The following is a 21,799-nucleotide window of genomic DNA, read 5'->3' as shown; positions in this document are numbered from 1 at the left end:
CTCTGATCCTCAGTTTCTTCTTCTGTGAGTGGGAAATAGTAAAAATACAATTTCACAGGATTCCATAAAATAATAATTATTCACTAGTATTAAGCATTGAACTGATCTCTCTCTCTCTCTCTCTCTCTCTCTCTCTCTCTCTCTCTCTCCCTCCCTCCCTCCCTCCCTCCCTCTTTCTCTCTCTCTTTTATACAGGAGATTCAACCCAAAGATGCTTTATCACTGAGCCACATCCTTAGCCCTTTTAATATTTTTAATATTTGAGGCAGGATCTGACTAATTTGCTTAGAGCCTCGCTAAGTTGCTGAGGCTGGCCTTGAACTTGGGATCTTCCTGCCTCAACCTCCTGAATCACTGGGATTACAGGCATGTGTCATGGTACCCAGCTGAACTAAGAATTCTTTGTCTAGTATTTAACCTCTCACAATATTCAATAATAGAGATGATTCTGTTATATTACTATCATTTATGTTTTAAAGACAAGAACATAGAATCATGGGAGAATAACATAAGTAGTTCAAGTCCCCTGGCCTAAGAGTGCTTAAGCTTGATCGATGGGTAGAATTCAGTGGGTTTGGAACTTAGAGAAGGGAAATCTGCATTTTCCCAAGACTCATTGAAATTTAGCATGTTCCTCAATTAAACTTGTAGACAACAGACCACAATGATATTAGCGCTGACTTGGGACTTTGTCACCGGTGGAATCACGGGTATAGTTACATCAAATTGCAGTTGCTGCAGATGGCTGGAAGAACTGTTTGTGATGTCCTTACTTTGAAACTGGACATTACAGCTTGTTACTGCATGCATTTGCTAAAAGAGCACATATATTACGATACCACAATTGTGGGGTTTTAAAAGGTTTTCATGACTCTACTTCAAGATAATGAGTTTCTTTTGTAATTCTGTGTATTGCAGTTTATGCATTGGGGATCATTATTCTGAGAAAGAGACCCATGAGTTTTACTGGGTCCCTAAAGGTTGTACTGGGCACAAATAAAGGACTTCCCTACGAGTCTGTGGCTGGCTGCTGGAACAACCAAGAGCCCTCAGTATAAAGCCAGGAATCCAACAAGTGTTCAAAACACGGAGACCATCTCTACGGTGATCATTATTAAGTGCATAAAAGCCAGGTTACCTAGGAGCACACCCGAGGGAAAACCTAGAGGACCATATCCTGACCAGCTATGCTACTGCCATGGCCGTGAGGAAGGGGTGCTTAGGGGAGAGAGCAGGATAGGAGGTTATCAGCCCCAACCTCCTCCTTCTGGGATGATGAAACAGAATCGCAAAGAAGGCTAGTTTTAGACCCCAGGGACATGGCACCTGGGTGTAGGAATCAAGTCCACCCTCCAGGTCTTCCAGGGTCAGTTCTTCTGGTCACTATAGGACATAACTTTTCAACAATGGACATGAAGCCAAAGGGTGAGGGTCCCCCGCTGTGGCACCTCACTGTGGCACTCCTTTTGCACCCAAGATCCTTGGGGTGAGCCTACAGGGGTTGAAGCCATGCAGCTTGAGCAATGTGTCTCAGGGCAGGGCACAGAGTCACTGCATGCAACGGCAGGGAGAGTGTTGCCAACACTGGGCTTGGGGGCCCAGTTTAGACATGCGCCATCTGAATCTCTGCAGGGGAGCTCAGGGGTCAGCATGTTCATCGAGCTTCCACACTGGCCCCTGTGCTCATTTAAGTGAGAACCACGGGCAGAGCAGTTACAGGGTGAGCTCAGGAGTTCGAATCCCAGCTCCACCACTTACAGGTTGAGTCCATTTGCATTACTCAAATTTTAAATAGATCTCTAAACAGCATCTCCAAAGCATCTCAGTACCTACCTTCTCACGTGGTGAGGATTCAATGTTGACTCTCTCTAGCAATGTTTGGTCCTGAAGATATGCTTCCCACAATTGTCATTGTTGCTTAGGAGCGTAAGCAACTGGATGACTTCATTAGAGGAGCCGTGTGGCCCCCACCACACACACACACAGAGATGTAATTCTCTCTCTTACATCTGCCTCTGTAGGGCCACGTGTCCTGGTCAGTGACTCCACCCTGAACAGCTCTGGAGGGCTGGAAGAGAGCATCCTGGGCATCCTAGCACTGAGGCAATATCTTTGACCTTGCCCTTGAGGATCTAGGAATGCATGCATATTAACAGTCCCTGGAAACTCCATCACACTTGGGCAGGATAATTCTGAGCATGTGATGAATGTCCTCTTGCAAAGTTTCCTGCAGCATTAAACCCAAGCCACCCACAGTGATAGCTGACCTAAAAAGGTACCCTCTGTTGACTGCTCTCCTTCTTTATTGCCTCTCCCCAACCCCTCCCAGTATTCCTTTCCCTTGTTAAATAAAAGACTTGCACTCCGATCCTGCTTTCAGAGCCTCTCTCTGGGGGAACTATATTCTGACAGCTATTTCTACCTGAAATTTCCAAGTTCAATGCTAACAGAGGACAGGAGAGAAATAAAATTTAATAAATAGGAGAACCCAATTTCCTTTCCTTTTAATATTTGTGTCTTCTACAATCCTGTAAAAACAAAAGTCCCAAACTCAGCAAGATTCTTGGCCATGAAGATCTACTTAGGAATGACAAGGAAACCTAGCAATGAAATATATATTTTTAAGGCAAGAAAATGAACTAAGACACACTTACCAAAAAAACATCAGCCTCCTGGGAAATTTGTATGAAGTGCTGTTAACTAGAGATTCCCTTTATGAGCAACGGTCCCCATACATTCTGAGTAGTAAGACCTAGCCGTGTATGCGAGTACTGATATTTCCTGGTATAAACTCAGATTAGGATGTAGGGACCTAGAAAGATACGTGGCAACCCCAACAGCATCACATATAATCAGTTTTATTGCCAGGTAAGAAATTCATATTAATATAGTGAATACATATGTTTACAAATAAACATTCTTAGAAAACAAACAAATGTTCTTTTTTCTTCATTGTAGGAAGTATTATTGGTATCATAAACTCTGCAGTTGTGACAAGTATTAACACAGGTTTACTTGCAGAACATACGGTTACTAAAATATTTGCACATAAAATATGCTCCATTTACACAAAAAACCGCGGGTCGGGGGTTAGATGGGGATGCCAGGCGGAGCCCAAGGCGAATGGACACTGAGACGCTCTGGGAAGGCAAAGGGAAGCCAGACTCTGGTCCCGTTGGGTTGGGAATTGGAGACAGCTGAAAGGAAGGAGAGGTTAGTGGCAGGGCATGGGATGAGGAGATCCTCTCTTTTGATCTGGTTTTCCTCTTTTGGGTCTCTCCCCGCCTTAGCTATAGGATCCTTGACTTGGTACATGGCAGTCAGAGAGAGTTCCATGGGTCACCCTCTCTCTCTCGGTATCATGAGGTCTGTCTCCCCACATCCAAGAGGAAGCCAAAGAATAAACAGACCTTCCCTGTGCAAACTTTCCTCCACTCATCCCCCAAGGCCACCTGCAAGGCGCTGGGACACGGAGTGCCTCCTGGGCGTCCTTCTTGGACAGTACTGCTTGGGAAGCACCTGTCCTTCTTGAGCTTTCCACACAGCCACATCTGATTGGCCAGGCTGCTCGTTGCTGCCTAAATTACAACTGTGGACCCCAAGGAGCCAAGTTCACTGGATGAAGTTTACTCCACTTTCAGAGCATAAAGGAAAAATAAGATGCTCTCGGTGCAGGAGTCCAGAAAGGAACATGATCACCACTGGGATAAGGTCGAGGGCAAAGAGCAAAGGTCAGCTGGAAGGGAGACAAGAATCACAGAACTTCTGAGATGGTGGGAACCTCACGGAAAAGCCAGCCCAGCATTTCTTGAAGTGTGGGCAGTGTCCCACCAGAATAGGCAAAGTGACTGTGGGCAGCTCACGGATGGACACAGCACTATCTGCCATGGACTCACATAGGGAAGAATTTCCTTTTCCTTCACCTTTCAGCCCATCTGATTAATCCACAGAAAGCCTCCAGCATGGGCCGGTATATTAAACAACCCGAATGTCTCCTCATCTCTTTTTCAGAGAGAGAGAGAGAGAGGCTGCACCAGGCTCTGGGGTTTGAACCAGCATTTAGCTAGGATTGAATCAACACTGCATTCTTTCCTGTGCATTTATTTTAATGCTTACTTCCTATTTGTGGCAATTGGTGCCAGTTTTCTATTTGTGATAAAGCCAGGAAACTGTCCTTTTAAAAAGGACATGTAATTAAAAATGAATCAATTTAGAGACAGATAATGTGTTTGTGGTGTGCAGAGTTGTCAACGGGTTGTTGCAGGTACATAGCTGACCAAAGTAAAAAAAAAAAAAAAAATAGTGACTATGCCCAGCGTGTTCACTGCACCCTGGAGAGTGCTGGGATCTCAGCATGGAGGGGCTCTGACTCTGTCACCTCCTGCACTGCACCTCTTTGTACACGGGAGTCTCAGACAGTGGGCTTTTTGCAAGATTTCATTTTTAAAAATAGGCACAGGTTTTTCCATTTCAAAAAGCTTACAAAGCTTGACCTAGCCTCAATTCCCCATGTTTCCATGCAGGACTAAGAATGAGAGAGATCAAAAACATTATCAGTGTCCTAATATCTGCTGGGAGCGAGGAGAATCAATGTCGGTTGTGCTGATTCCATGACGCCAGGGCGGAAAGACAGGGGAGGCAGATCATGGCAGGAAATGTTGATTCTCCTCTCAGAAGATCTCGTGGGGTTTTTGGAGGCTCTTGTTAATTAATCAGCTAAGATCTTTAGGGGCTAGGGAAAACCTTTCATTTAATATGAAACTCTCTTCTCCCTCCATGCACCTCTTTGGACTTCCACAAGATATATAGAACTTTTAGGAAAACTGTTGGGACACCCAAGGGCTCTCTTGGCTACGAGAACCCATCTGAACCAGGGGAATTCTGGGTGAGGGACTCAAGGTGCTGAAGTACATGGGCAGGCAATTTGGAGGGACCATGGGAGTTCGGGGAGTGTCCTTAGGTACCCCTGACATTGCAGCAGCCCCCTTGATGGGTGTTATGGGGTGGGCTCACCTACAAAGGAAGGATGGAAACATCTTCTACTACTGCAGAAAAACAGGAGGGAGGGGGGCTGAAAGAACACAGGTTGCACTTGGGAAACAAGACTGTCATTGAACAACAGCAACACATTGAAGGCACCCCACGCTTATGACGTTTCAGTCCAAAGCAGTTGAAGTTTCGCAGCGGTGGCGGCAACGCTCTGAAGGGGAAGAAGGTTCGGGACAGGCAGTTAATAGAGGATTTGTTTCTGTGGTTGTTTCAGGTCTTGGAAGTGAGGGAGAAACACCGGAACTCGGAGGCTTCTGAGTGCTCATCTCACCTCCAATAGACTTTCCCCACTGTGGATGTTTTGATGTTGCTGCCGATGTCATTACCGATTTCCTAAGTCTTGAAGATGGGGGACAAAAATGAATATCATGTTCTGTTTTGTAGTGGGCTTGCATTTGATCTGTCTTTTTTTAAAAAAGTTGTTATGCAGTACCCTCTGGACCCTCTGCCTGCCCTCCCATTTCCATGGTCACAGTCTTTATGGGAGTTCTCCAAAAGGTTCTTTCCCTCCCATCACTGCAGGGGGGTTCAGGGTCTATTTTTTTGTTTGTTTGTTTGTTTTTGTTTTTTGTGAGTTTGAGTGTGTTGTTGTTGTTGTTTTTTGCTTTTGACATCAATGATATGAAAAGTCCTATCAACATAAGGATGGGGGTCCAGATTGGGTCTCACATCCATCACCATTTTGTGACCCCTCACCTCTTGGGATTAGAAAATGCTCCTAACGTAGGCAAGTTCCTCCTGGAATAACTCCTCTTCTGAAGTGCGTTCTTCTCCGATGCTCACCCTCATTTTTCCTCTACCCACCCCCTTTACCTGGAAACAGACGGCAGGTGGCTAATTGTACATGTGTGTGCTCAAATGGACAATTTCTCTATAAATTGTGCTACTTATATGATTTCTTCATCATGGATCTCAGTTTCAAGTTAGGAGGGAAAGAAAAATCAGCCCCTCAGTGTGGGCATGTGAGTTGGCCACCGTGGTGCGAAGCTGAGAGTTGGCCTCAGTTTCTCCTTGCTGTGCTGCTGGGTGTCCATGCTATGCTTCTGTCTTCCTCAGCTGCCCGCCGGCACGTGTGTAGGCATGACCCAGGAAAAGCGTGATCTGTGTCCCCAGGAGGTCCGTCCCTGGTTCCTGCAGAAGGTGAGTGTGTGGGTGCTTGTGGGGAGGAAGGGGAGGGCATGGGCCAGGGTGATTTTTTTGCCTCTCTCAGTTGAGTGTGGTCTCCAGGGTGCTCCCTGCAGTGACAGCTCAGACAGTCACCTCCGTTTTGCTGTTGGTGATGAAGTATGGCTGTGTGGGTGGGTAGTGCTGCGTGCGAGTTCCCAGGGGGTCGCTGGACCCTGTCTCGGCTGTGCCCAGCTTCCCCTTGTTGCTGTAAGCCTGCCGCCGGAGAGACTGCTCGCTGGGCTCCCAGCCCTTAAAGTTGGTGGTGGAGTTGTAGGCCAGCGGGTGGGGGGGCATCTTGTTGGCTCGGGACTTCTGTCCGTTCTGCTTGGCTGGACCATGCTCAGGGCTGAAGGCCCGGGGCTCATCCTCCACTCGGACGGGGTGCAGAGGTAAGTTCCCCTTGGCGGCCAGCTCGGCCAGGTGCCGTCGCTTGGAGTAGAAGTCATCATTGACCTTGTCAGCTGTACAGTGGGATGGGTGGACGAGAGGGCAGGGAGAGGGAGAGAGAGGAGAGAGACAGTTAGGGATCATCAGCAGGTCAACCCGGGAAAGGCCTGAGAACGGACCAGCACAGAGAGACACCATAGAAGCTGCACCTGGAACAAGACAGAGTGACTGTCCACGTCACAAACAAGAGCAGGACCAAGGGTCAAAGACATGCCCGGGGGCTCTCTAGAACCTCCCAGACCAACGCTCCTCCTCCCACAGTCCCACCTGGCCTTCTGCCATCTTTGGCTTCCCTGTGACATCCCAGCATCATTTCTTCATTCTTAAAATGACACATTCTCGTTAAGAAAAATATGGAACATGCTGAGAAATATTCCTGTCCATCACCTACTGCTCAGGACAGCCCCAACCCACCATGGGCTGTGTCCTCTTCAGTGGTTTTAATCAATGGGGTTTATAATTATATATTACAATATAATTTGGGATTATACGTGGTTGGTTTGGTTGCTACGAGCATTAAGCTGACTTGTAGCCAAATCCCAGCTCTGCCACCAACAAGGCAGTGTCACTTTGGCTAAGTCAAATTACCATCAGTGTCTGCGCGAGGAAAGTGGTAAGACTGAGGAAGTATTTATGGGAGGGTTCAGTGCTTTGACAGGTGTAGGCACTTAGATATGAGCCACCGCCATTATCACCTTGTTGTCACCATGATCGCTTCAGGTCCCCCTGCACCATCCTAGCAGGTGCTTCTCCCTCCCGTCACACCAATGAGCAGCATTTGAAGGCTACGTGATTTCAAGTGGAACTATCGAAATCAGCCAATGCCCCTGTTGATGGACGTTGAAGCTTCACCAGGAATTTTCTAACCCAAGTAAGGTTGAGATGAGACCCTTTGGGCCTAAACCTCTCTTTATATTGAGTATTTTTAAATTTAGAATAATTCTAAAAACATTTTCTTAATTTACATCAAGGATGGGCAAACCGTGACCCCACTGGATGCCAACAAATCCAATGACCACTTGTTCACATAAATGAAGTCTCACTGGGAACAAGGCCACACCGGTTCACATCTGTGCTGTGGATGGTGCTTCTATTCTGCTATCGCTGGGGTAGCACTGAGGACTTGTGGTGGTCATGGCCTGGAGACCTTGAAATACTTACTATCCAGCACTTCAAGAAAGAGTTGGCTGACCCCTGATCTGGATTACCCAAAGTGGAAGCAAGTTGGTCAGAGAATGCAAACTCAAGACTCTTGACCACGTTGCCAACTACTCTACAAGAGCTGTGCTTATTTCCACCCAATTCCACCACACTCCTGCACGGAATGACCCCTCCTTCCTTATTTCTTTTTCTTTCTATCCTTATTTATTTGATGATGTTATGAGACTCCTTTTTTGTTTTATTTTCTCTTGTAATTTTTTTATATCTTTATTTTATTTACTTTTTTTTTTTTAATGTGGTGCTGAGGATCGAACCCAGGGCCTCACACATGTGAGGAAAGCACTCTACCACTGAGCCACAACCCCAACCCTTCTTGTAATTTTTTTTAACATCATAAGATTCTCTACCTTTTTAAATTAATTTATGAACAGTAAACTTTTCGAATTACATCTCTCTGGAAACCAGAATTGTTTGGGCTCCTTCATTGATATGTTCAATGTCCCATGGTATCACAGGTGTGACTTCATATTAATTAATGGAGACCATACCAGTTCCATATTTTTTTCCTCATTTGGTCCATTCAATGAGAAAATTAGAAAAGAAAATTAGAAAAGATGATAAGTGAGGGAAGTGTCAAGCTCAGGCGCGTGAGGGACTTCACTAAGGTTACCTGTGGCTAGTACGTGTCAGGGTAGAAACCAAGTCCGATAAACATCATTTGATGCTTTTGAAAGAACATAGAGGAGAAGCTTAAATCCCCCAAGTCCCTCACTTGCTACCTCTGTGACGGGGCAGACATCACTCATCGATCACAGAGCTCTTTCCTGGTAAGACTAAGTCTGCTTATACTCTCAGCACAACACCCCAGGAAATGCTTGTCAACTTCAGGCTTACTACAGTTGTAGGTGGGCTTACTTGTTATGCAAATAGCCCTGATAGTCTTTCAAGAGAAAAGTCTTCTTTCCCCCAATTCAAGAGCTATTTGAAGGTAAAATATGCACAAATCCAAAGGAATCTTAGAGTCTGCAACTAAAAATGTGAGAAGCACAAATTCCTGAATGTTCGAAACGCTCAGGATGGCACAAGTTAACACAGGAGCTGGGCTAGAAGCCCATCTTCCTGCTTTCCTGAATGCCACGGGCCTTCAACAGAAGAACGTCCCCTTAGATTTCCACATTCATCTATGCAGTCACCTCCTGGGAAGACTGACTGGCATCTCACGTTGTATTGTTATATTGTGTGCATGTCTGAATACGTAACAATAAATCCCACCATTATGCACAACTATAATGCACCCAGAAAAAATGCGGGGGAAAAATTGACTGGCATCTCTGTCTCAAGGAGACCACCACATCAACATGATGCATATTTCTTCTTCTTTGGGTTCCTCCTTATCTTTCACATGGGACCACCCAGCACCTAGCCACTCAAGCCAGAAACTTGAGAGCAGTTGTCCCTCCTGCTAAGTCCCCGAGGGACTTTCTGTTATGTTTTTTTGGTACTAGGACTGAACCTACGCCCCTATATGGAGAAGGAAGCCCAGGCCAGCCCCCTAGGGACTGAGAAACCCACAGACCAGTTACTCATGTTCACCACAGGCAACAGCCTGCTAAATGCCAGATGTCCTGGCCATCCTGGACCATATAGCCATCAGCCAAACTGCTTGCTAACCCCAGATATAGAGAGCCACAATCAATCTCGAACAAACCAGAACTACCCAGCTGATCCTTAATCATAATCTCAATAAACAGTCACAAAGTTAAGCCATTAAGAGTTGGAATCATTTGTTATGCAGCAGTAGATGACTGATACATGCCAATAGCAAAACCCCTGGGATAGGAAGGAGCATGGTAGTTCTGAAAAATTGAAAGGATATCTGTTCATAGAGGGGAAAAAAAAAAACAAGGCTAGCCTTCAATCATCAAATGTCCACAGGACAAGATTATATTACTCACACCTATTTATTTGTCTGACCATCTCCCTCTACAGGACTCGAGTGTTTTCAGAGAGGTGAGGCACAGATTGGGTGCCTGGGGCAATGAAACAGCTCACCAAAGACAGACTTTCAAAATTATTTCAGCAACAAGGAGGTGGCTAGAGATGAGGTGGTGGAAATGCAGTTTTCATGAAATCTCCTTCTCATAGTGTTTCTGGTTTCCTCTGATTTGGAGCAAGACAAAAGGGAAGAAATGCTTACCTGGCCACCCTCTGCTTTATGCAGCGTGGCCTCTGTCTTAGTATATGAAAAGAACTCATTGTGAAAGAAATAACAGATTCATTGAACACTCTTGTGAGCCCCATTAATAAATGCATTAACCTAATCGGCCTGGTACCTCGTGGGCAGATGGCTGACAGGCAGACCGGGAAACAGATGTGTTGGCCTCTCAAGAACACTGGCCATCTCCTGTTTGATTTTTCTTCATTTAAAAAAGAAGGAGAAAGAAAGAAAAAGGTGCTTTTCTTCCAATGAGTCTAATTGCCTTGAAGGAACTGGGGCTGTAAAATTAAACCGTACCCTTCCTCCATCTGTCTCCCACTTAATTAGCAGCAGACACCAGTACAGGTGCAGGGCGGGACAGAGCCTCGCTTCCATGCAGAGAGAGAGCGTGGAGGTAATAACCAGTCTCCCAGACAAGCTGCACATGTGAGGGCTCCGCAGGTGGCCTCCCACCTACCATCTTTCCTTGGGCCAAAGATATCTCAAGGAGGTTCCTGCAGCTCATGCTCACCCGGTGGTATTCTTGGGTCTCAGGTGTTGGAACTCACCTGCTAAGTGATGTCCCACCCCAAGCCTTCACCATTCCTCATGAGCTCTAGGCCAGGCACCCTGCTAGGGAGTTTATGTGTTTCCCCTCCAAATACTCTCAGCACCCTAATGGGGGAGGATGCTATTATTGGCCTCATTTTATAATTGGGGGAACTGAGAGTCAGAGAAGTTTTGGTGACTTGTCCAAGTGGATCTGGGCTCTGACCCAGGATACGAAGCTCTACTTCTTGACTTTATGGCCTCCTGCATGGTAGAAGATGAACACTGTTCTGTGACAAGGGGCTGAAGGAAAATACCCCTTCAAAACTATAGAAGTGAGGATTACACAGGGAAAACATTCTTCTTGATTCTTTTTCTCAAAACATCAGAAAGCAAAGTACACATGTAACTACTGCGTTCTCAAAAGAAAACACCAGCAGTCAAGGCCAGAGGTTTCATGACATCCCAATCCCCCACTACACACATATGTTTTCCCTTGTCTTCATGAAGGTGGCTCAGGAGCCCAGAGCTGGAGGTGACGTGAGACTCCCCTTCCAGGCTCTGGTTATTCAGCATTCAGTGGGCTCCCCCATTACGGGAGGCATGGGACCTGGAACCTTTGAGGTGCACTGGCATTGGCTGAACTGAATGAAGGCCAGTCACCAAAGGAGGTGGCCTCTCATCCCAGAGCTGGGTTACATAAGGAGCCACATGCTTCTAGAACCAGGAGGAGACTGAGGTCCTCCCCCAAGGCTGGACACTTTTTAGGATTCTTCCTCATGTCTTCCCAGTTAACCTCCTGTGTCAATGGGGTGGGTGTAGTTCCCGGGGCTCTGTGCACAATTTCTCTCCATGACCCTCTAGTGAGATGTTCACCAATACTTGTTCTCCTGGTGCTTCCACTATGCCCACCCCACCATGCAGAGAGTGACAATCCCATTTGATGGTAACCAAGAGCCAAAGTGTTGGTTCACATCCCCCACTAGGCTCCTGGAAGCCATAATTGAGCCCCAGGTCTTGAAAGGCAAGACTTTGGCAGTGAGATCTGAAAATGCTGGATAGAGGAATTAATGAGGCTGAGAGTTAGAAGGAGTCAGTGCACCAATGCATATTGGACATATGCACATCTGATTTTGGTGACTGTAAAATCTTCCTTTACAATATGAAGGAAAGAATGCTGAACTTAATTGAAGATGGAAATGGATTTAAATCCCAACTCTTCCACTTATAGGCTTGAGACCTTGAGCAAATTACCTAAGCTCTCCAAGCTTCGACTATAAAATCAAAAATAAAATAACATGACTTATGCAATGGGGGAGTTTCCGGTATGGAAGTGAACCACGTAGAGTGCTCTGCACCAAGGTCATTGCCTCAAAGTAGGTATTCAATACATTGCGGCTGCTACTGCTGTCATTGTTAGAAAATAAAAGGAGTTTAAAATGAGGATAACAAAATCTACTTTGCAGAGTGCAGCAGAGAAGTAAATGAGACAAGGCATGTAAAATCTCAGCATATTATACATGGTACAAATTAGGACTCCTCAAGTATATAACCCCATCTTAGAGATACTGTAGATGGCTTCTTATCTGCCATGCTTACCTGCTGGATCAGATCTTTTCAACCTTTTTTTCCCCCCTTGGGTACATGTTCATCCAGCTTCAAACGAGATTTTCCAGCCTTCTTAGATGCCAAATCTGACCAGGGTGCCTGATCTCTCACCAATGGAATGGTAGCAAAAGTGATGTACCCAATCTCCACATCAAATTACTTTGCTTTAAAGAAAACTGCAGTCCTGGGTGTCCTCTCTGCCCCTTCCCAGGCTAGAATGATACTATGACAACAAATACCTATAACAATGCTGGTGAGGACAGTGGGGGAGGGGAGAGGAGACCAACAAGGCTGGAGGAGCCTGGATCCTTGAGTGACCACTTGGAGTCGAGATGCCCCACCAACCTGGTCCACCCCAGTGCGGACGATCACCTGAGAAACACGTGTCTTTATTTTAAGCTACAACATTTGTGGGGGGCCTTTTGCTAGTGTCAGGCGATATTTGCTTTAACTTATATAGAAATAGTTTCTGGGTCTCTGCCTTTTTTTTTTTTTTTTTGGCCTCCCTCACAAGCTAAATTAAAAAGTAAAAGGGGGACATCTCCTGATATTAATAAAATATCCAGGCATTTGTCTTTTCTTTTGAAATACATGCTGTAAAGCTGTGCTGGTTCCTGAGGCTATCTCAGCAGGCAGAAACAAGAAAGGCAGGAAAGAGCTGAACTCCCTAAGCAGGAGAGGACCAGGGAGGAGGTGGGAAGATGTGTCTTTTTGGCAAATTAGCCCCATTTCTCCCGGTCTGTCTGGGTCCTTGCTGCAGAGCGCAGGTAGAGAGAATTGCATTTGGACCAGTCCTAATGAAGACCAAGACCTCAGCTCTCCCAACAGGACACCAAATCTTTCCTGAGGCTCATCACTCAAAGAGAAAACCAGAAAGGGGTGTCCAGAAGGTTGGCCCCCTTCTTTATGTTAACCCTGAATGCTCCTGATGGGAGGTCTCACTGCCTTTGGTGGGAAGATTCTGAAATTGCCTGAATTGGGCTTTGCACCAAAGCTGCTTGTGTTGTGGCTGCTGGGAGCCCTTTGTGAGTTTCCTGCTGCTGACAACCCTCTGAAACCTTGGGCCCTCTGCGTCTCACTTAGGCAGACCAGGTCTGCGGCCGCCATTTTCAGAATGGCTGTCCAACAAAGGTGGACAGGCTTACGCTCCAGCCATGGCTGACTACAGGGCCCTGGAGGGAAACCATGTGTTCACTCTCTGCCTTTCCATGTGTCCTGCATTGCTGCTCCAGAGATGGAGCCACTTCTTTTCAGAAACCCATTGTGTGGTTTGTCTTCTGATGAGCCTCCATGCTGGTGAAATTTCGTACAACTGGTGGTTTTAAAAATGAAGAAAATTGAAGGTAAGAATCCTTAGTCCCATTTGCCAACTTTCACTTTACTATATTTCCCTGCAATCATCTCAAAGTAGGTAATTATGGGATTTGGGATGTTGGATTAATGCATGAATCAATTTATTGGCCCTTTGCTGTATTCACCCTCTTTTCCACATGACTTTGAAACTCCTCCAGGGAAAGAGAAGAGGCTCGCTGCTGGACTCTGAGTCGATCCACATGACTGCCGATGTGAGCAGACACGATGCAGACAGAGGTCTGAAGAAGCGCTCGCTGGGCTTTGGCTGCCCTCTTGCGCCTCAGCCACCATCATGAGAATGTGTCCGGGCCACCCTCCCTGAGCCAACTCCCAGACAGATGGGTGAACTCAGCTGAGACTAAAAGAACCTCCCACATCAGCGCAAATCACTGACTCCTGATCTAAATAAATGCTGAGCTCAAAAAACTATAAGCCACGAGATTTGCTGTCCGTTGTTATACAGTGTAACGTGGCCATGGACAGTTGACACAAGTACCAATTGTTCACTCACCCTGCTTCTAGGAAGGAAGAGCCCTCAGTTTTCAGGTGGGAGCCACTCTCCCCTATTCTTGACCCATGGGGTAACATACCTCTCCACTCCTCCACACCCTGCTATTCCCCAACACAGTCCATCTTATTGCTCTCACCACAATGACTTTTTGGGGGGTAAGTGCAGGATGAAGCAAGCCAATCAGAGCAAAGCCTGGGATCTGTATAGAGATAGGGGAAGCCAACAAGATCAATAATCTCAAGCTTTCCAATTCATACACTTAACAGCCTATTATACAACAAGTTCAAAGATATCTTACTGGCTGGAAACACCACTGGGTCTAGAATATAGGTCTCCAGACTTCCATCTGGCTGATTTTCTGTTTCCAAGTCCTTTAGAAAAGACAACACTTCCTTCAGATTCTAGGCCCAGCTTAATTTCATAATTTATTGACCCAATGCATGTTGCATGCCTACTGTGTGCTGTGGGCATCATGCAAGGTGGCTTTGGAAGGAAAGCATCCAGTTGGCTTATGCACAGAGGAACCTACTTTCAAACTAATAAAATGTTTATTGCAACTCTGATGCAATGGCTTTTTCTGAAAACCAGAGAAACCCTCTCCACTGGTTCCTTTCATGTCCTGTGATCCCAAGGAAGCTCATCCAAACTCCAGTGCTTGCTGTGTGCTTTTCAAAAGGGCTGAACTCGAGAGCAGGTGGGATTTGATTTTTATTAAAAAAAATCACCTCTCATCACCTCCTGTGCTCCTCCTGCTCTGTATCCTACTGCTCGCTGCCAAACCAATAACCCAAATCAGAAAATTGCGAGAGCCAGAATTTCAAGTAATGTTTTAAGGTGGCCTTCAGGTGGAAGTCTCTCAGGACATCTGCAGGCTGTGTGCACTCCAATGGAACTATAACCCCATTACACGTTTTCTATTGCTTTGTGCCTTCAATGTTTCTGGGACTAACACTTCTTACTGGGCTACATCAATTTTCTTAGAGGAAAGAAAATAACTAGAATTCGTTGAATACCTACTGTGGGCTAGACAGTTGTACCCATTTCCTCTACACGACAACATTTACACCCTCTTAAAGAACGATGGTAGGGCAACTTCATTCTTTCCATGTGGCAGATGAAGGAATGTGAGGCCCAGAGATGTTGAATAATTAGGCTGTCAAGTTACCCCGCCGTTGCTAATAAGTAGCAGAGCAGGAAAACCGAATCCTACAGTCCACCTCCAATGCTGTCATCTTCTAGCTACAGCCCAGTTCAAAACATCACGAGGATGATCATTTTATTTCAGCAAACATGAAAAACACTCATGTTGGGCAGAATGCTGGCAGGAAAATTGGTGCTGTAGTGCAAACTGTGCACTTAGGATAGGGTAGGTGTACACTGCACTGTACATAAGAATCACTCAGAAAGTGTGTTTAAAAAAAATCAGGGACCCCACAATCACAAGTTCCAGGTGCTTAGGATTGTTGGACCCTGGATTTACAATTGTAGCTGGTTTCTCTGGTGGGACTGAGTCAAGTCTTTGAGCCCCTCTTTGAGGTCTGAGTCCTGGTCCTGTGAGATGCAATTTTCTTGTGTGGTTTTAGACAACCGCAGTCATCTCAGCGGGTCCCAGTGTGCTAACCTGCAGAAGCAGAAAACTGAGTGAAGTGTATTTCTTTCTAAAAGATGCCTTCACAATGGTAAAGAATTATCTCTGCAGCAGAGGTGAATGGAGACATAGTGAGTACTGGATTTCTTTCCACGTATTTAGCACCTACTCTATACCAAGCCCCGTGCTAAAACCTTAGTTACATTACTTTATATCATTGCTCCCTCAAACCCAATGGAGAGTGGAGATGGATTGTCTCCTATTTTAGCAAAAGTAGAAATGGAAGTTCAGAGCATGTGAGTGACTTGAGCTTATGGGCTGGTTCCAGTCAAAACCAGAGCAATTAAAATCACAGTGTGATGATGGCAGTTTCCCCCAAGTTCAGTGCTCCAACATAGCTCTGGACGGTACAGATGCACATCTCAAAATAGATTTCCAAAAGCTTGCTGCAACTTGATTACAATTGTCCACTGGGCTTGAAGTGGTGTCTTTCTTTGGTTGGTTTTAAACAAACGTGCCAGGAGTTCCCAAGGTGGACAGGGGTGGGTAGGCAATAGCAACCACGAGGGGGCAACTTTCAGGGGAAGCCCCAGGTCATGAAAAATCGACAGTGTCCTACCAGCCTGATGTTGGCCATTTCCTGTCCTGGCAGAAGCGGCTGTCTTCCAAAGCAAATAGTAGTCAATGAGTCTTACAATGAGTCCTCACTACCACCCTTCCTTATCCAAACTCCCCAGGTGACACCCCCTTCCTACCAACTCCTTAGCCCATGCCCTGTGTTCTCAAAGGGCATCCCCAGCAACATCCATGCCACTGGTTATAAAGAGGTTAACTGGTTTGCCTTCAGAGGGAAGAGATCTGATGTCAAAGGTGTTTGGGAAATGAAAGGTGTTAGGGTTAAACTGTTTAACGTTTTTGATTACTGCAGGCTTTTCTGGAGCTACAGGATCTTGCTCACTTGATGGTAGTAATAGCAAAACACCAGGAGAAAGGAGCACACGCTTACCACTCACCCTATCCCAGGGAGTGGGCCACCTGTTGTAAATGTTACCTTCGCAACCATCTAGGAGGCAGGTGGTGTGATTGTCCTTATTTTTCAGGTCATGAAACAGGAGTTCAGAGAGGTCAAATAACTTGTGGAAGATAACAGGACCAGCAAATGCTGGGGCTGGGATTGGAACTCAGATGTGTGGGAATCTAAGCCCTCACACTCAGCTGTGTCTCCTTTTAAAGGAGGTGGCCAAAGGTGGGAGGCAGGCCCATACAAACCCCTCAACCTTGTTGTACTTCATCTGCATTCATGGTCTAGAGATGGAGTAGACAACACGAGAGAAAGAGAGTGACCCCAAAGGCCCTTGGGCCTGGCCCTCTCTGGGACTCTTTTGCTCCTCTCCAGACACTGCAAGTTAAGTAAAAGTGCCTTCAGCAGTAAAAGTGCAGGGCAGGTGAGGTTAGCCTGTTTGGGTAGAGAACGGCTTTCAGACCCTTGCTTTTGATCTGTCCTGAAATATTTTCTAAAAGCATCTGACAGTAATCTGCTCTAAGGACAGGGAAGCAGTCTGCCTCCAAGAGCTGTCACGGGATCCTAATGGCTTTGTTTTTCACAGGGGAGAGGAAAAAAGTTTGTGCCTCTCAAATTAGCAGGTCTGTCATGTTCCAAATTGTCTGCATTTCTAAAAATGGACTTTGACATGTGAATAGTCATTAGCTAATGTAAGACCCAAAAATCGGTTTCTTTCAAGGTGACAACAGGGTGATCGGGGGATTCTCATTAAACAGGTGGCTCTAAAGCTCTCTTCCTCAGTGTGAGACTACAGTGACCTTTTGGTCTTCTGCAACTCAGTTTTTATTTATTCATGTATTTATTTATCATGAGTCTTTGGGACCCTGGTCAAATTCCCCTCTTAGAACCTTAACCCTCAGAAGGATACCTAGAGACCCCATCCACGGGTCTTCGGCTCCAGCAAGACTTCTCTACTGCAGCAAAATGATGGGTGTGCTGGCGTGTGCTTCTGTGGCTGCAAAGTGAGACCCCTGGGTCCCTTGGTCCCTCCTTCCTATCATGTCCACTCATTCAGAACACTCCACGTTCCTCTCTCCATCCGCTTCCACCCCAGTGGAGGTCACCACCCACCTACAAGAGACCCTAGTTGGTGCCTCAACTCCAGTTCACCTTCCCTTAATCCAGCCTCCACTTGGAAGTCAGGTGATCTTTTGAGTAGACAAAACAGCCAAGCTGCCATCCTGCCTAGAATCCTGCATTGTCTTCATCTTCTGTCAGTTCAAGGTCATTAAAGGATGCTACCTCTACCTCCTTGGGTCAGGGAGTTCCTTCCCACTATCAAATCTAGCAAAGCGTAAGGAATGACGAAGAACGTTTCGGGTCCATCCTGAAAAGAGCTGTTCTCTTTCTAACTTCAGAGTTAGGAAGACACGGGTGCAAATCTCAGGTCTCCCATAACAGCTCTTAGGCAACAACTTGGTTGTGTTTATCTCCCCCTCAGAAGTTGTGTTATTTCCCCTACATTAAAATAGTCTGTATTCTGCCATTTTTGCTTCTGTAGAATTCTGAGGAAATAAAAAATAAAAAATCCACATCTCCAAGATGTCTTACCTGGGGTGGTTTCTGATAGAGGACTTCTCCTTCAGGCAAGGGATGTCAGGAAGCCACTGTCCAACAGTTGCCCTGAGCATAGACACCCCACACCCCGGCCCACGTGCACACACACGAACACTTACACAGGGGGACTTAGAAGGACTTGCAGGAAACTACTCAAGATGAACACAATTGTGCACTGGGTCACATACAGACACCTGGACTCTCTGTTCCTTTATGATTTAATATTAAATTCGACAACACCTGGACAAAGAGCTAGAAAAAGCTGTACGATACCTTTTGGTGACTTAAGGGTAAGCGTCGCCACTGCCCAGTCACCATCAGAATTTCCTAAAAAAATAACAATCGAGAGATGCTGATTTGTTGGCCTTGTACCCCTCGTCTGCTGTTGCCCTCACCCAACTGCTGTGGGCTGCCCCAGCTGTGACCACGAGGAGGGGCAGACCTCAAGGGACCCAGGGAAGAGACCCCCCAAAGTGCCCGGGTACTGTCAGGCCTACATGGTGGAGAGAGGGTTCTAGAGTTCTCAGGCAGTAAGCCCAGCTTTACATTTCAACTTGTTATAGAAGAAAGCAAAGTTTGAGCTTTGTGAGGTCACTTTGATTAACAACCACACTCTGATGACAAGAGACAAATTTTGATCCTATTTTGTTGTTGTTGCTTTCCGGAAAGGGGACACCTGATTCCAAATTCAAGTTCCAAACTCCTGACTGGGACAGATTTTCCTGGCTGTAACTTTAAAGATTAGGTGGGATAGGGCCTGCCTTCCCAGAGCACCAAGCCCACCGTGCTTGAAAAATACTGTTGAATGAATGATCAGATCCAATATTCTCCAAAGGGTCATTCTTTCTAAGGTATGGAAATTTCCCTAAATGCTAAAGAGATCCAGCTTGTTATCTGAGAATTCCATAATGAGCAATGCAATGCTTCATGGAACAGATGTGTACCTGGAAATTCTGTTACAAATCAGTTTCTTCAAATTGAACCCTCTTTCAGATGTACTGAATGAGCCCTGAGGGAATCTCATATTATTAACAGGATCCCACGGTGAGTCCTTTTATAAAATAAAAGAAGACGAGAAGGGCCTCAGCAATACCCGCCCCTTTCCTTGGCAGTCCTTGGTAAAACTGGGTTTGCTTAAAACCCGGCTACCAATCTGTAAAAGCCTCTCCCCATTGGCTGGAGGCCTGGCCAATCAGTGAGTGCCGCTGGCTCTCCTGTCCCTTCTGAGGAATCTGCCTGGAAAGACTGAGGCCTCCACACTTTCTGTAGTTTCCAGAGACACAGCAGGCTGTCAGCCAAGAGGAGACCCACGGAACAGTGTGTGATCTGAAGGATTACAGAGCACAGATCCGGCCCCACTTAAACGTTTCTGTTGGCTTCCCAGGCATGCCAAAGGACACTCAGATTGCCATGTTCCCCCTGCGATCTGAAGTCTACACCCTCATCACTCAGCAGAGGGGAAATTGGCGTGACAGGAGGAGAGCCATGCGGTTAAAATTAAGTGAGACCCGCCTGGGATGACCAGGTTCTCCTTCTCCCTTGGAGTCAGGGTCATCTGGAAATAGCGATAGGTTCTCAGATCTTCCTGAGCTGGTAGACACAAAGCTGACCCATCCCCAATCAAAGAAGTCATCCTACCCCCAAAGGAAACCCATTGTTGGCCTTGAAGGCAGGAACCACTCCTTTGTCACCTCTGACCCCACACCTAAGACAGGGCTGATCTCTGGCCAGGCAGTAATGAATTTTCTTTCATAAACCCGTTGACAATAGTTAATCAGATGGCACACAGGCCACCAACATGTATTTAAGTCTTTACTCTGTACTCAGTGGCACTAGTGCACATCAGATGAATATTTTTGGGGGTGAAAAACACCCACTAAAAGGGATAGATCTAAGTTATACAAAGAAAAGGGCTAAGAAGGAACATTCGGTGTGATAAAAATATCCCTGTCTTTATTGGGACATTACTCAAGTGAAGCATTTTTCAACAACCATGCTATTGTAAAGTTGGGAGGGGTGTATTTCATTGTATGTAAATTATCCCCCGACTACTGTATGCCTCAAATCTATTATATCTTAGTTATACTCAGCATCATGGGAAAACTTTTACTTCAAAGAAAGAGGATTGATACTTTAGTACACTTCATCCAGGAAAGGGGTTTGGGGTAGAGGATGGATTCCCGGACCTTTCTTTTGCCTGGCTATATACTCTGGATGCCAGGAATTGCTCTGAAGAAGACAGAATCATTTCATGGAAAGAACAAGATTTCTGAGTCAGGCAATCTTGAATGTGAAGCCAATTACTTAACTGTACAAACCTCAGTCTCCCCATCGGCAAAACAGTAGGTCTGTCTCTCTTGGGGGTGTGCTGTTTGGGAGCTCAGTGGTATTAACCTCCTTTCTTCCCTAACTTTAAAAAATATAAAACAGGTAGAGATCGATCGATGGCAGAGAGTCTCATGTGTCTCTCTGGGGTTTTCACACACGCTCCCTACAGCAAGGCTGAAGAGGGAGGTCCCACCACATCGAAATGGACTGTTGCTGAGGTTTTTTTAAAAAAATGCTGTTGGAAAATGTAACATGATTCTGGCAACAGAGTCAATCATCTGTCAAATAGCAAAAGAGAAAATATTTTCTCAAAATTAAAATATTGAACTTAAAATGAAGACACACAGCATTTGATCAGTGATATTGGTACATTCTGCCTCTTTCTTAGAGCCAAGGTAGCATGGAGCCATCTAAAGGGCATATGGTCAGGAAGCTCTGGTAGCCTAGGAGTTCAGCTCCTTGAAAGCAAAAGAAAACCTGGTCCAGGGGCTGATGGAAGACTGATGTCCATGTATAGGAGCCTTCCCCTGTGCAACGTCCATCAGGAAGTACATCAAAGAGTGGCATTTCCCACTCTTGAAGCAGGAGCCCTCCTCTCTACCATCAGATGACCTTTGGGGTGCGTTCACAGACACTTCTGTCTTGCTAACATGGACCTATGAAGAACCACAGATGGTTCTCACACTATAACTACCCATCACACAGGAGGCTCAGGCCTGAGACCTCGGGTGTTTAATTTGGTCTTCCAGATACATTTTGGCTCAATGCGTAAGACACACTTCTTGACCTCAACTTTGGTAGAAAATGTTTCCAGACTGTTTAAACCCACATTGCAGCCTTAGAAAGGAGGGTTCATTAAGTGACAGGGAAGCTTTCTTTGATGGAAGGTAGCACTCAGACATCTGGACATCCACTTTTCTTGTCCAGACAATAATAGCTGGGGAAAGTGAAGCAATTGGGTCTGACTCTGCTAGTTGCTGGGATGCTTCCAAAGAGCCATTTGTTGTTTGTTTTCTTGTTTATTTGTTTTATCACATCCCAACGTGAGCTAAATTTTCTGTATGTCTTTCCCAAATAAGTGAGGAATACGGACCCAACCTTCTCTCTCTCGTATAAAATGAAATTTGGGCAATCGCATATTAATCAAGGCACCAGAATATATTGGAGAATAAAAGAATATGATGAGCAAACATCTCTGGTCTGGAGAGTTTAACGTGCTGC

General features: G+C 45.8%; 1 protein-coding gene across 2 annotated transcripts in view; it reads right to left on the bottom strand.

The window, feature by feature from the left end:
• Positions 1-6,297: 6,297 nt before the first annotated feature.
• Shisa9 (shisa family member 9) overlaps positions 6,298-21,799 on the bottom strand; it is a 244,228-nt gene continuing 228,726 nt past the window's right edge. Inside the window, exons 4-5 of one of the 2 annotated variants that reach the window (XM_076840688.2) lie at positions 18,524-18,577; positions 6,298-6,677 (exon numbers count right to left, since the gene is read on the bottom strand). In XM_076840688.2, coding sequence (XP_076696803.2) covers positions 6,298-6,677; positions 18,524-18,577 — 434 coding nt within the window. The remainder of the gene's footprint in view (positions 6,678-18,523; positions 18,578-21,799) is intronic. The other variant, XM_076840689.2, reaches the window with a different exon arrangement.

Source organism: Callospermophilus lateralis, chromosome 19 (genome assembly GCF_048772815.1).
Source record: "Callospermophilus lateralis isolate mCalLat2 chromosome 19, mCalLat2.hap1, whole genome shotgun sequence".
Taxonomy (NCBI): domain Eukaryota; kingdom Metazoa; phylum Chordata; class Mammalia; order Rodentia; family Sciuridae; genus Callospermophilus; species Callospermophilus lateralis.
The sequence above is the reverse complement of the archived record's forward strand: the minus strand, read 5'-3'. Positions and strand labels throughout refer to the sequence as shown.